This window comes from Pteropus vampyrus, unplaced genomic scaffold (genome assembly GCF_000151845.1).
Source record: "Pteropus vampyrus isolate Shadow unplaced genomic scaffold, Pvam_2.0 Scaffold434, whole genome shotgun sequence".
NCBI classification, from domain to species: domain Eukaryota; kingdom Metazoa; phylum Chordata; class Mammalia; order Chiroptera; family Pteropodidae; genus Pteropus; species Pteropus vampyrus.
The window spans coordinates 713053-728783 of record NW_011889215.1 but is presented as its reverse complement, the minus strand read 5'-3'; the positions used below and the strand labels follow the sequence as shown (position 1 = coordinate 728783).

General features: G+C 36.9%; 1 protein-coding gene across 3 annotated transcripts in view; it reads left to right on the top strand.

Annotated features, from left to right (window-relative positions):
• Nucleotides 1–15731, top strand: part of AFG3L2 (AFG3 like matrix AAA peptidase subunit 2) — a 34845-nt gene that overhangs the window by 8486 nt on the left and 10628 nt on the right. For all 3 annotated transcript variants that reach the window (XM_011381331.2, XM_023523980.1, XM_023523979.1), the window contains 8 exons: nt 2390–2514; nt 4255–4528; nt 5769–5906; nt 8433–8586; nt 10103–10210; nt 10299–10424; nt 12263–12373; nt 15227–15342. In XM_011381331.2, coding sequence (XP_011379633.1) covers nt 2390–2514; nt 4255–4528; nt 5769–5906; nt 8433–8586; nt 10103–10210; nt 10299–10424; nt 12263–12373; nt 15227–15342 — 1152 coding nt within the window. The remainder of the gene's footprint in view (nt 1–2389; nt 2515–4254; nt 4529–5768; nt 5907–8432; nt 8587–10102; nt 10211–10298; nt 10425–12262; nt 12374–15226; nt 15343–15731) is intronic.

The following is a 15731-nucleotide window of genomic DNA, read 5'->3' as shown; positions in this document are numbered from 1 at the left end:
ATCAGTAAATATAAGAATATTCATGAAGTTTATATGTCTTGGCTATTTTAGTCATTTTTAGGAAAGTTATTTTAATTATTTTTCCCCCCATTCTCTTCACCTTCTGGTGAAATAATTAATAACCATGCTACTTTTTTTTCTTAGAACTATCCCTCAGACTTTTATTGCTGGGAATTAAATTGCCACTCCTTTCAAGAGGACAGTTTGACAGTGTACATATCAGTTTTGAAAGTACACATGCACAAGTAATTTTGCTTCAGTAATAATCCTAGAGAAATACTTAAGGATGCATGTAAAGATGACTATACAAGGATGTTCTCCAAAACACTGATTATAGAGCGAAAAATTAGAAATAGATAAATGTCTACATTAGGCCTCCTGGTTAATGTTAGGGCTTCTCATTTCTCTTGAACTTTAACCTCCCTGCTGGAGTGGTGGCTCTCGCTGGACAGTACTCTTTCCAAAGGGCAGTTTTTACATTTAATACTGGCAGGCACAAGCATTTGCACATTGAAATTCATACTATTTTATTATAAATTACTTTCTTTTTATTTCTCCTTTATATTACAGTTAAGGTTTTACATTGATTTCTTTTCAAAATTGTGCATGTGCTTCAAGATTGTAAAGTGAGTATTATATAAATCTTGAAAGAATGACATCAAGATTGCTAATAGTGTTTATCTCTGGTTGCTGACATTGTAGATGCTTTTGTTTTCTTTATATTTGTATAGCCTTAGTTTTCAACAGAGGACATGTATTGCCTGCTTGATAGACTTTATATTGAGACTTTATATTAGTGTCCTACTACTTATGAAGTAGCGATATTAATTAGTGTGCCGTGCTTTATAAGCACAGGCTTTGGAATCTGACAGACAGCTTCACATTACCTCTACTCTTTACTAGCTGTACTGCCTAACTCCTCTAAATTTTGGTTTCTTTATTTCTAAAATGGGAACAACAGTAAAACTGTTTTAGGGCTTAGTGCTTAAATGAGAATCATGAAAGTCAGTGGTGGTTTTCAAACTTCAGGGTGCGTAAGAATCACCTGGAGTGCTGGGACCCATCCCTAGAGGGTCTTCTCCAGACTTTGTTCCCAGAATCTCCATGCTGCTGGTCCTTGGTCCACCATGATTTTGTGATGTGAGTCATGCATTTAGCATATTGCCCAGTTATAGTAGGTGCTAATTTAGGAATTTCCAATCACATGTAGTTAATCTGTTGTTGATATGTTTTGAGGCTTGTAGCCACAGGAATTTTGTAGCTTTGTCAGTGAACAACTTACCAAGAATAAATGTTATATTATAAAACTTACTCTTCATCTTTTGTTTTTAGATACATGGAGAGAGATACCAGAGTGATATTCCCCACTCAGTAACACTGGTTGGTGGGAGGAATATGGGATGACATGTTGCTCTCTTCTGTGTATAGTTCCCAATCGTCTGAATTTTATATCATAGACTTACCGTTTTGTTTAATAAAATATTTTTTAAAGTGGTTGCATGTTAAAAGAAGAATAAAGTCTTTTTGTGCTGTAAAATGTGGCTAATGCAGAGTGCTGGAACAGGGTCTAGAATATAGTAAAATTCCATAAATGTGAGTTGTTAGGATTAGTGTTTTTGTGATTACATAAGAGAGGTAGTATGATATGGTGGGTATGATCTCTGGATCTAGAGCCATACTGCTTGGTTTCAGATCCAGACTCTTACTAGATGTATAATCATGGGTAAGTGAAGTCACCCCTATGGTTTTTTCATCTGTGAAATGGGGACAGTAATAGGGCTGATACTCAGCTGATAAGCACTGACATAATATGAAATACTTATGTGCTGGGAGTAAAATAGTCATTGTCTCAGGCCCTTCAGGTGTCCCTCCCTAGGGCCTCAGTATGTCACCAGAGCAAGTGAATAGAAGGATAACAGGGTAACAGTGCTTTCCTAATGTTTAGATTTGATTATCACCCCTGGTGATGGTACCTACTCCTTATGGTGACTCTGAAGATTGAGTTAATTAATGTATATAAAGGGCTTAGAATAGAACATTGCTGACAGTAAGTGCTCAATAAACTTTGGCTGTTATTACTATGTCACATTAGCTTTTAATTTGGAAAGAAGTAGCTGGGAAATGGAGAAGAGGTAAAAGACGCATATTTATTTATGAAAAGGATTGTATTTTCAAATAGATTTTTTTATTATTATGAGTTTATAACTTTAGAACCACTGAGTGAAACTTAATCACCATATGATTAAAACCAGTCTTTTATTATTGTTGAATTTTTAATTTGTAAATTTTCAGTATTTCTGAAAAATTCTTTAGAAGTTGAATCCTTTAATGAATTAAACTCTTTGTCTCCCCTTCATTCTTAGGGTATTTTGTTTTTCTGTTTTTCTAGCAATACGTCTGGTTTAATATTGGCAGTGTGGACACCTTTGAGCGGAATCTGGAAACTTTACAGCAGGAATTGGGTATAGAAGGGGAGAATCGGGTACCTGTTGTCTACATTGCTGAAAGTGATGGGTAAGAAGCAGTGCAAATATATAAACATGTTGAAGACTGTTCACTGTGTTCTACGCAGTTCACCGTTCTGTCACCAGGTGGCAGGTTACACGTTGCATTCCCAAACAGGCCTTGATGTGCCCGGATTTTTTTAAACCTTTGGCAATTTACTAGTTTTTGCTAGTAACTGATTGATATTCTACACATTTGTGTTTATCTTGATTAAGCAGTAGTTTGAGACATTAATATCCAATGACTGTCTTCTAGTAGGATTTTAGCATAAAGAGCCTTTTATGTCAAAGAGAAGCATTCCACCTTTTAACTATCACTTACATTTATATTTCAGAGTTTTCCAAAATTATTAAGCAATTCTTCCTTTATTGTCAGAACTCCTGCTTCTCTTAAGGGTTATTTGTCTTCAGTCAGGCTATTTACAAGTCTGAGTCTTTCAAGAAGGGCCCATTGATTTCAAGTCATTTGTCTTTGAGCTCCTTGAGAGTTATATTTCCTTTGAGTGCTTATTCGGTACATCCAGGTAGCTCTCCCGGAGTTACTCCATTTGCATTAAATACAGAAGGTCTGCCTTGCTATAGAGTTACTAATTCAAGAGTAAAAATAGAAATAAATCTAATTTTTCTGTAAAAGAGCAGAACAACGGAGAACTAGTGTGTTAATTGAGCTGATAGTGTTGCTCGGTTTTAGGGACTTTCTTGAGTCTTAGTTTGTGTAAACCTACAATCTACCTGAAGTATTTAGATCCAAATAGCTATTAAAATTGTTTCACATATGATATATCCCTTGGCCCCTAAGGTTGTCATATAATTATTTAACTTTCTAGGCTGATGCTGAAACATTACAAAAGTTTTATCGCACCATTTTTATTGTTAGTATGTTTTTTTCCCTCCAGAAATAAACCAAAGGTAAATTTTTCATGGTTCTTGCTGCCTACTATAGCACAATTTAAAATATTAGAAAAGATGAAAAATCAGTAAGTCCTAGTTTTTGTATTTGACCTAAACTATGTACAAGGTCTGGTCTAAATTTCTTAGGGCAAGTTAAACTAAATTGCATTATATTAACCAATGTAAGTACATATCTATACCCATAGTTGGGTTGAAATTGACTTTATTAAACAAGGCAGAAGGCATTTCTAGGCTTTAAGTCACTCCCCAACAGGTCCCTCTACAGCAGACAGGAGGTTGGAGGGCAAACCAGTTCCCCTGCAAGTCTGTCTTAAGCTGCACGGAGTGGCCTGTGCAGCACTCATTGCCATTGTACACAGGACTTTTGAAATGATATGTGTTAACTTACAAGGATTTGATATTTGGAAGATATCTCTTCAGAATAAATTGAAGCATTTCAATAAGAGAACTGGAGTTTCTGCCCAGGCTAATACCAGGATCGTAAAATTTTTAAGTAATTCTAAAGAAATTTCTTTGAAACTCAGATATAATGATAGTAAATCACAGTTAGGTCTATACTGTGCATAAATGGTGGTTATTGGGATAGGAACAAAATATCAATATGTGTTAAGAATAGTTTTTTCTTTGGTATTATGTGCTTGTTCCTGAGTGATATTGACGCACTGAGATTCTCCTTGTGCCTCAGATAAAATATTAGAATATTCAGGTTTTACAAAAAAAGAAAATATGCAATTATGTCGCAACCAATTATCAAAAAGTATATCTTGCAAAACATTAAAAAGACCAAAGATTAACAGCCTTAAAAATATGTCACTGTTGTGTGTGGTTCTCTTTTTAGTTCTTTCCTGCTGAGCATGTTGCCCACAGTGCTCATCATTGCTTTCTTACTGTACACCATACGAAGAGGGCCTGCTGGTATTGGTCGAACAGGACGGGGGATGGGTGGACTCTTCAGTGTTGGAGAAACTACTGCTAAGGTCTTAAAGGATGAGATAGATGTGAAGTTCAAAGACGTGGCTGGCTGTGAGGAGGCCAAGCTAGAGATAATGGAATTTGTAAACTTCTTAAAAAACCCAAAGCAGTATCAAGACCTAGGAGCAAAAATCCCAAAGGTAAAATTAACTTTCATAAGATTATTTTCAATTTATTAACCCAAAAATCTTTTGGATTATTTTTTGATCTCTGAAGTTATAATTTTATGAAGTTTGATTACTTATTATACAGTAGCCGTTGTCCTCCTTCTTCTATCTTAACTTACTAGTCTCTGCTTACTGGTCTCTGCTTAACTCAAGAGCCTTTTTTGGGTCATTTGTTCTGTATGAACGTGTCTTCTTGCATGTAGTGTATATAATTTCCAAAAAGATTTGTGTTCTCCTCTCTTGAAAGCCTTTCTTGATTTGCCTTCCTTCTACCTCCAGTCTGATTTAGTCACCCCATCTCTCAGCAGCCGTAGTGCCTTGAGTGTATCTTTTCTTGCAATCACCAAGTTGTCCCTCCCTCAGCAGGTATGAATGGACCGTCTGCCTGGACCTGGCACTTGAGAGTCATGGCACAGAACTCAGTGAAGAGACAGCCAGCACTAATTCCCACTTTCCTTCCATCCAGCAGATATCCCTATGCTCACTGCTGGCGATGGGCCGGCCTTATTCATTTTTGTATTCCCAGGGCCAGCTTAAGTCATAAAGTAAATGAGTCAAAATTTTAAATAATTAAAAAAATCTATTAATAAAGTTTATTTTAAAGGAATCCTTTGTAAAGGAAATCATCATTTCCTTAATTTGATGTCCTACTTATATGGATAAAAAGTCATATAATTTTATAATTTGCTGTTAAGTACCTGTTCACATCATACTTAGGCATCTCCACAATTTAATTATATTGTAAAGCAAACACATTTTTTTTCTTTTTAAATTCGCCATTGGTCATTAGATTTTTACTTCATTTGTGAAAATTTAAAGGGAAAAAAATAAGCAAAATGTACATTGTGAGTGTGATATTTGTGTCTCCTTGAATTATTTAAGTAAACCTCGACTGGTTTATTAATAGTTTCTTAGCTTAAGTCACCCTTTATATACTGTTAGGTTAAAAAGTAAAACTAAAAATCTTATCAAATAAGGGAAATATTTAAGATTTCACATTGTTACCAAAGTTTTAAAAACAATAGGCTCTAATAATCTTTTTCTTACTCTTCTTACTAATATAAAAGTATTCTACCATAGTTCAAATGTTTAAGGAATATTTAGAGTGTATCACTAAAATTTATAAACAGATCTATACCTAGGAATTATTTATGGATATACAATTTACTTTTCTGAAATTATAGTTAAATATTCTTTTTCTTTATATCTGAAGGGTGCCATTCTTACTGGTCCTCCAGGCACTGGGAAAACACTGCTAGCTAAGGCCACAGCTGGAGAAGCCAACGTCCCTTTCATCACCGTTAGTGGATCTGAGTTCTTGGAAATGTTTGTTGGTGTGGGTCCAGCTAGAGTAAGTCTTTCGTTTTATTCTGATGATACAGCTTTCTCCTTCTTCTACCTTGTTTCCTCCAAATGGAGATTTGGTAAATATGGCCATTACTCGAGTCCCATAGAGTGACTTATTACCATACACTGCCTTGAACACTCTTCTAAAGCAAAACCTCAGCAAAGCCTATGACTTCTAGCCCACTTTCCCTCACCCTGACCAGGATTGCAATTGCAGTCCGTTAATTGAGTTATCTTTTCATTGTTGTAAGAATTCTTTATATATTCTAGATACTAACTTCTAATCAGATATATGACTTAAAATCTTTTCTTCCGTTGCATGGATTGTCTTTTCACTTTCTTGATACTGAAGCACAAAAGTTTTAAATTTTGATGAAGTCCAATCTATCTTTTTTTTCTTTTATTGCTTATACTTTTAATGTCATAACAAAGAACCTGTTGCCAAGTCCAAGGCTATAAATATTTACTCCTATGTTTTCTTCTGAGAGTTTTATAGTTTTAGCTTTTTTATTTAGATCTGTGATCCATTTCAAGTTAATAGGATCCATTTTGAGTTAATCTGGTGTGAGAGAGGAGTCAAACTTTACTCTTTTACATGTCTGTATCCAGTTTCCCCAGCACTATTTGTTGAGAAGACTGTACTTTCCCCTTTGGTCTTGGCACCCTTGAGCATAGATAGATAAATTTCTAGACTCTTAATTCTACTTTATTGACCTGTCTATCTTTATATCAGTAATCCAATGTTTTGATTACTGTTGCTTTGCAATAAGTTTTGAAATCAGGAAGTGTGAATGTGGATTAATTTTTAAACACTTAAATTTTTACTCTTGTATATTTTACTAATGTCAAAATATTGACTTTTTTTAAGCACTGTAAAATGCAAAGTGCTGTTGTAATTTTTAAACAATACAACTACAATTAGTAACAGTGTTAACAGTTGGCAGCATTTTTTTCTCAGTGGCAGGTATAGTAATGATGGATTGGTCTTACCATTTGTTATTGGCATTTTAGATTAAATGAACTATGATAGGTAGAGTTGGTGGATTCATATCGGTTTTGTAAGGCAGATAAGTCTTAGAAAAATAGGTGATCATGGAGGAGTTGAGTGTTTATAGTGATGGGTCACTACAGTATAATCAAGGAGGAAATTGAAGACCCAAGGGAAGCTATAGATTGTGAGAAAGCAGTGGGCCTAATGGGCTGGAGAGCTCAGAAGTAGGTGAAGAATTGGTTGTGGGAGGTGCTTAAGTACGTGGGCAGGCCAGACTGGCTAGAGGGCGAGCAGTCAGAGAGTAGGCTGCTTGAGGCTGGTTGTTTTAGAGGAACCTTGGCAGTGGTGGTCATGTCAGAGTGTAGCAAAAGGTCATTGAAGAGGTGGGTCAGGCAACTGAGATACCAAGATCTATACAGATGTGGAAGACACTAAGCAAATAGTGCCTGTGGGGGAGGAGAAGGCTAGAATGGCTGCCTCATGGCAGGAGCCTCAATGAGTAAGGGTTTTTCAAGCAGAATTGTTTGGGCAGTAGTAAGGGGGTATGAGGTAGACCCCAGCTCCACCTGGTCTGGAGGGAAAGGTAAAAAGCCTTCAAATTGAGAGTTTTCAGGGACAGCCAAATTTCACTTCAGGCAAGGAGGTGAAGGAAGTATTCAGGGAGGAGCTTGAGGGGGTGGGGGTCTGTTGATCACAGATCTGGAGTTCAGAGAGGAGGCTGTAGAGGGACATGAGTTACGTTAGGGGATGTGCTCAGCGCAGTATAGCTATGAAAACCCCAGAAGTCAAGGCAGGGGAGGATGACGGGAGACTTGGACTTCTGGTGAGTGAAGTAAAAAGGTTATGAGGCATGGGGAGTTTGTCTCTCAATCTCAGTAGGGGCAGGTGATAGAGTGAGACCTTGAACTCTCAGCTGATGGTGAAGCAAAGAGGTAGGTGTTCTTTCTTCCACCTAAATTAGTGGCCTAAACATGGGGGGACATGCTGAGTGGGACAGAATATGAGTTCAGGGACCTCACAGCTGCTTCCTGTTGCAGCAGGGCTGAGGGCACCGTTGGTCACGCTGGGGTGATCGCTGAGTGGACTTGTGTAGGTCTTTCTGTGTATTGCCTAGATCTTTTAGTAAGTCTCTGCTTGTTAATAACTGCCTCAGCCACAAAATTTGAACCGGAGTAGTATGAACTTTTAAACAGAATATAAAGTTTACAGCACAACTATGTTATCTTTTTGTAGGCCAAAATTATGTCGTATTAATTTGTTGATGTTATAAAAATTGAAGGTATTGTTAGTACCTATTACATATATAATAATTTATGAGATTATAGATTTTATTTGTTCACTTTAAATCAGTACCTGCCAAGTTACTCATCACTTGCCACTTCTTTGCTACTTGTAACTTTTAATATATATACCATAAAGTGTTTAACACAAAAAGATTGTCTTCCTGTGGGAAAAGAGACTTGATCTTAATTTTTTATTAGGAGGATAAATAATATTCACTCATTAAGTGACTCATTTAGTGTTTATATTTTTATCTAGGTCCGAGACTTATTTGCCCTTGCTCGGAAGAATGCCCCTTGCATTCTCTTCATTGATGAAATAGATGCCGTGGGAAGGAAGAGAGGAAGAGGCAACTTTGGGGGCCAGAGTGAGCAGGAGAATACACTCAATCAGTTGCTTGTGGAAATGGATGGTGAATATTCAAGTCTTGTATTTTAAACACTAATTATTTTACATATTATATCTAAAAGAAGAATCCTTATATTGATATTAAATACCAAAAAAATTAAAAAGGGCATTTTCTAAAACAAACAGCCCTTTTAAAGGCTCTTTATACCAGTACAGATAATAGCAAAATATTCTTGACTGCCATAACTTAGTATTGGTGTTAAGATGGTATCTGTACCTGGTGTTGAATGAGAGAAAAATTGGTGAAATGATTCATGAAAGAATTACAGTCTCATCTCACAACTATTTATGATTCTGAAGCATCATGAAAACCCATGTGTAACCAAGTGTGAATTTGGCAGATTTTGAATACTCTTACTAAAAGAATATCAGTCTTTCCACATTAGTCAGCATTTTTTTTTTATTTTTTGGAAAGCCAATTGTTAAGATGTGTCACGTCCTTCCTGCTGTAAGATATGTGGATGCTATCTGATGCTCAGAAAGGGGAGGCACAGTGCCAACTATTGAGTGGTTTACATTACTGAGTGGATATAGAATCCAAAATCAGAAATTATAGCTCCTCCTCCACTCTGCAGTCATCAGTCCAGGTGTAGTTCCACATGTTTAAATCTGAGAACCATATTTGGGGAAAATCAGCACCTGAACTCTTTTAATGCCAGGGTCCTGAGGGTGAAGGCTCAGTGGGCCATGGCCTTGACATTTGAGAATGGCCAATAAAACCGAACAAGTTGAGCCTGGAGAAGAGGTTGGAGGTGGAAGTTGATACCTGTCTTTAAATATGCAAATGGTTGTACGTGGCCCAGGGAGTTTAAACACATCATTTGCAAATTGCAAATTTAATCTTACTGATTTTAAAACATTTTTAAAATTGACAACATAATCTAATTTTCTAATTAAAAATTAAAATCTTTTGGTAATTCATCTTTAGAAAATTGGTTCTTAAAATTTTAAGTTGTATATGATTAATATTAACATTAAGGACAAGATGAATAATATGAAAAATCATTTATGTTTGTGACTTAAAAAGCATTAGATAATTGAAAAAAGTTTTGAAGTGAACATATCCTCAAGATTTTATTTTTATAATAAAACAAAATATGAAGCTTAGAACTGGATTACTTGGCCTTTTCTCTTCTTATCTTTTCTCAGTTAAAAATGCTTCTATCTCTTAATAGTCAGTATTCTCTTAGATATGCATTTGAGCTCAGCACATTCAAGCCTCAGGACAATTTTCTTTGTATTTTTAACTTTTTTATGGCTTAGTCTGCCCACCATAACTACTCTGCTTCCTGTCATAACACCACTTTCCCTGCACATACAGAGGATCCTTGCCACACTTCTTACAGAAAGCCCGGCGGGTTTTAGGAATGTTCACTATGTTTGCAACAGCCCTATCGGCATGGAAAGCAAAAAAAATTTTTAAGCAGCAGTATATCTATAGTATTCATACATTTTTAACAGGCACACTTATTTTCTGCCCCATGTTATTTAATAATGGTTGCATCTTTGTTATTTTTTAGGTTTTAACACAACAACGAATGTAGTCATTTTGGCAGGCACCAATCGACCAGATATCCTAGACCCTGCACTGATGAGGCCAGGCCGCTTTGATAGGCAAATCTTTATTGGTAAGATGATTTTCACAGAGTTCAGTCCAGTTTTCATGAGGATATCACTGTTTCATTATTTTTTTTACCTTAAAAATAATTTCTCAAGGACCACCGGACATAAAAGGAAGAGCCTCTATTTTCAAAGTTCACCTCAGACCACTGAAACTGGACAGTGCCTTGGAAAAGGAGAAACTGGCAAGAAAACTTGCATCCTTAACTCCGGGGTTTTCGGGTGAGTGCAATGTAACCTGCTATTCTGTTTATAAGTCCTTTAAATCAATGACAATTAGCAGATATCAGTTCACTTTGTTGTTACCTCTCACCTTGGGGCTTCCTAAGTATATAGTTTACTTTTTATTATGGGAAATTTCAAATGTAAAACAGAAATTGAGAAAATAGTGTAAAGAACCCTCCGCACATATCACCTAGCTTTAGGGACAGCTCATACGTCATGTCCAACCCTACCTATACGCTCACCCTCTTCCTTCTGTCTCTGGATAATTTGCGACGAATTTCTTAACAGCAGATCATTTTATCCATAAATGTTACAGAAATTATCTGGGTTTTTAAAAAACAACTCTATTAAGATAACATACCATAAAATTTACCTGTGTGTGAAGTATACAATAGATTTTAGTATATTTACTAAATACAGAGTTATGTAGCCAATCACTGTAATTTAAAAACATTTTCATCACCTCAGAAGGACCCATTAGTGGTCACTCCCTTTACTCCTAGCCCTAGGCAACCCATAATCTACTTTCTGTCTCTAGATTTTCCTATTCTGGACTTCCATATAGATGAAGTTATATAACATGTGGTCTTTTGTGCCTGGCTTTTTTTATATAGCTTGATTTTTTTCAGAGTTTCTCCATGTTGTAGCATGTGTCAGAACTTCATTTTTTTTATGGCCGTGTTATAGTGCATTGTATAGATATACCACATTTTATTTATCCATTCTTCATTTAATGAACATTTGTGTTGTTTCTGTCATTTGGTTATTGCGAATTGCTGCTGTTAACATTCTTGTACAGATTTTTGTGTGGTCTTATGTTTTCATTTCTCTTGGTTATATACTTAGGAGTGGAATTGCTGAATCACTTTTTTGAGAAACTACCAAATTGTTTTCCACAGTGGCTGCACCATTTTACATTCCCATGAGCAGTGTATGAGGGTTCCAGTTTCTTCACATCTTGGCCAATGCTTGTTATTGTCTGCCTTTTTGACTATAGCCATACTAGTGTATGTGAACTGGTGTCTCAGGGTTTTCATTTTTACTTCTCTAATGACCAGTGATGTTGAGCATCCTTTAAGGCGCTTATTCCAAGAGTTTTTAAATGTAAAATGTGATCATTTCTTGCTGTTCCCTATCTCCCTCTTCTAAACTTAAAATGGAATAAAAAGGAACATTTGAAAAGTATGAGATTATATACAGTATGGTCAGAGGAAGGTTGGCATCTTAAACGTCCCAGGGGTCGTTTTTACTTTTACTTTTTACTTGTTTTTGTCTTTGAACTTTATAACGTTTTAATATTTATTTATTGAGTACATATATTGCATTACCGTATACTCTGTCTGAAAAGTGAATTCAAAGAGCCTTATAGATCTAGAAAGCATTTGGCACGTTTCATATTTGACTTGTATTGTTTAACTGAATGTACTAGGTTATTTTAATGTTTGTTTTTCATTATATTTTAGCATATTGTATAATATCCACATAAATCACATTCCAAGCAGAGGTGGAACTAAGTTAATGGGAATTTTTAAATACAATCTTAATTTGCTGTTATACGAGCATATTATCTGTAAAGATAAATATTTGCCTATAATTATCTATTTACTACGAATACTTGCATCTCAGTTTAAGGGCCAGGATTGTACCAGGCTGTTATCGAATGCTGGAATACCTCAGGGTTATTATGAATCACACTAAATTATATTTACATAAAACTCTTATCTAGTTCTGCTGGTTGAGAAATTGACTATGGATTTGGTTGTCCATAACATGTGACTAATCAGTTTGATTATACATATTTGGTGGGTATGCTGTTCTGTATGTTTATTTTGTAGGAGCTGATGTGGCCAATGTCTGTAATGAAGCTGCTTTGATTGCTGCGAGACACCTTTCAGATTCCATAAACCAGAAACACTTTGAACAAGCAATTGAACGAGTGATTGGTGGTAAGGCAACTGAATGTAACTTAAGTCAGAAGGCTGATGAAATGAATTTGAGGCCAGGGATTTCTCTGTTTTGGCTAGATCTAGAAGCAAAAGTATATATTTTCCCAGCCTTGGGGCTCACCATGTACCTGCTATCTTCCTTTGGTGCTGTGAGCTTCCTGTCCTCCTATGCGGCCTGCATGGCAATGATGGTGTAGGTGCTGGGTGAGTCTGAGATAGCAGGCATGCACTGCCGCTCTCACACAGGCAGCGAGCAGCGAGCAGCGAGCAGCCTTCCCTTGAATTACACCAATCCAGTTTTCTTGTGAATGCTCACAACCTTCCTGTTTCCAAAAATTCTATCACGTGAGTTAAATGTGCTCTGCACTAGATATAGGTGATAGATAAACAATTGCAATGACTGTTTAACCAGGAAATGCTCACCACACCAGCACAGTGTTTTCCTTGCTTTCTAGAGAGTTTTCAGCTTGATACTCATAAAAAGGAAACTAGCAATTCGAGAACTTGGGCATTCAAAAGAGGGAAAAGACTGCTTTTAGAAAGTCTGCACAGAAGAAGATTTAAACTGGATTAATAGATAAATGGAATACTGTGTGAAAGTAGCATGAACAGAAGGTGGTTTGGTGATGGCAGTGTTACACCCTGTGTTTCATGGAGGGAAAGTAAACTGGTCAGGCTCAAGTTCCTGTGGGAAATAAGGCAAAGTTGGAAAAAGGTATTTTAGTCTAGATTTTAGAAAGCCTTGAATGTTAAGCTCAAGGACTTTTTAAGTATCCTATAGCCACTATTGAACTAATGTGGGTTTTCTCCTGAGCCACTAAGTAATGCAGTAAGTTATTGTTTAGGCAAATGAGTCTGACCAAAGAAGAGGGAAGCATCTGGAGGCAAGGAACCTTGTAGTCATTCATGAGAGAGAGCAAGCAGAAAAAAGGACAGCCAGAAAACTTGCAAGAAGAATGGGGTGCTCTGAGGTGTCTGGTTTGTTAGAAAATGAGATGTGCTGAATTTGAGATTGTAGGTGTCTGCATGGAACTCTGGCACACTGCAGAAGCATAGGCTTTGGTTCCTGTGGTGCATGAGAGGGCTCAGGGAGCAGGTGCCTGGTGGAAGGAGCAGGGCCCCACAAAGTGAGCATTGCCAAATGTTTATATTTGGTAGCAGAGAAGAGGAAAGTCAGCAAAGTCACTAAAGCTGCTTATGTGCTACAGGCCCAGAAGGTGCATCAGCATTTAAGACCAGGAAGACGTGCCATTAAAGGAGACCCAGGAGGTTTTAGGAGAAGGGAGACAAGAGCGAGAGCATGTTTATACAGGAAGAGTTGTCAGCAGGATCAAGTGATGTGGGGAGAATGACCTTTTGGTTGGGCAGTGAGACTGTTCTTGGTGACTTTTGACATGATAGTTTCAGTTGATTAGAGAGTACAAAGCCAGATTAATGGAGATTCCAGTGAGGATCTAGAGCTAGAACAGCAGTGTGCTCAGTCTGGGTTAGGCGCTAAATAACTATTGAATGAATGACTAGACCATTTATTCTAGACATTTGTTAAAGGACATCCAGGAGGTAGAGACCCAAAGGAGACCCAAGATGGTAGAGTTGTAGGTAGAATTAAACAAAATAAATCACTATAGAGATGTGTAAACTGCATATTTGTGGCTTTTTAGGTTGGGGGGAAGCTATGAGTGCTTAGAACAAAGTGAGTGTGAAAGAACAGGGTGGCAGATAGAGTACAAGGCCTTCCTCTGAAGTGAGTGGGTGTTTACCTGTTCACAGCTCAGCCATGGGCAACCCTTGTTCCGTAATTATATACAGAAAGTGAAAAATTCCTGTGATAAATTATGGGGAAATTTTTTAAAGTCTTGTTTTCTCAGTTAAGTAAGAACTGTTTATTTTTGGAAAACAAAGCTTTTCCAAAGGCTTGTTTATACACACTCTACAATTTCCTATCCTGGGATATACTTCCCAACTGTGGTGTACACTTGTCTTACACTGTATCACTGGGAACATAGTGCTCTTTTTAAATCTTCTAGACTCTTTTATATGTTTTCGCTTGAGAAATTCTTTCAGGTGAGTTATCTTGAACACAGCAAAACTACTTTTGTCATGGTGTGATGGTTTGTATTAGTACAGACTGTGTGGTTAGTTTCTACATTACGAAGGTGCATACAAGGTTCAGCACCCACGTTTATCCAAGCCAGAGAAGAATCACACTTGAATTAGGTGTCCTTCAGTTCTGTAGTTGACACATGAGCCCAGCACATCTTAATCATCTCTGATCTACCCTTCTGTTGCTTTGTCTGGCTGTTGGAACCCCTTGGGCTGTTTGATGAGTGTGCTGGGTGCTGCAGCATTGGCTTGACTGAGTCAGTATTTTCAGATATTTAGCTCAGTCCTACTATCGTTTTCCTTCCATCAGAAACGGAAAACAGGCAGTGTCTCATGGCAAGCATCTTTGTTTACCCAGTGCTTGATAATTCTGAATATTTAGACTGAGCAGTGAGTTCTTTCCAGACTTCTTTGTTTTCTATGAATTGCATATGTTTTAAGTTGATCTAAGTGCTGAATTTTATTTTGCATTTCTGATTATTTCCCCAAACAATATGTGACTCAAAAGAGTGGGAGAGTTAGGAGGAAAATGGGCCTGGATGTAAGGATAGTAACTGTGTTTTTGCTTTAGCTGGGCGTATTTTGAAGTTGATTTTTTGCTTTTATTGTTACCTTGATTGGTAATTTTTGGATAATTGGAAGCATCTTAATCTCTAAATCACCTTTTGGATAAGGCAGTATTGTATTACTGTCTTTTTATGTCATTTTCACTAAAGCAGTGGTTTTGGTTTTCTGTTTTTATTTTGTCAGGCTTAGAGAAAAAAACCCAGGTTCTGCAGCCGGAGGAGAAGAAAACTGTGGCATACCACGAGGCAGGTCACGCGGTCGCCGGTTGGTATCTGGAACATGCAGACCCACTTTTAAAGGTAAAGCAGTTTATGTTGAACAGCAGGCAAGCCAAATGATTGTGTGAGAAATAGCTTGAGGAAACTGCATTGCCATAAAGGATAAATAGATGAGATGTTTAAATTTAAGGATAAATAGATGAAATGTTTAAATTTAAAGAAATTTAGCAAAAATATCTGGTAATAATAGTGGGATAAAGTGGTTATACAAACATTCCCACAGATAAGTTATAAAGTTTTGGAAAGAAAACTACAATTAAAAGGGACTTGAAAAGTTTTCAAAAGCAGACCAAGGCCGGAAGAGAGTTTACTCTCGAAAAGCAGTAGGTACAATGAGTTAGAATTGGGTGCTTCTGGCTTTATTGCTTAAGAGTTTTCCACAGCGAGTGGTGAAAAATGCTGGCCTTACC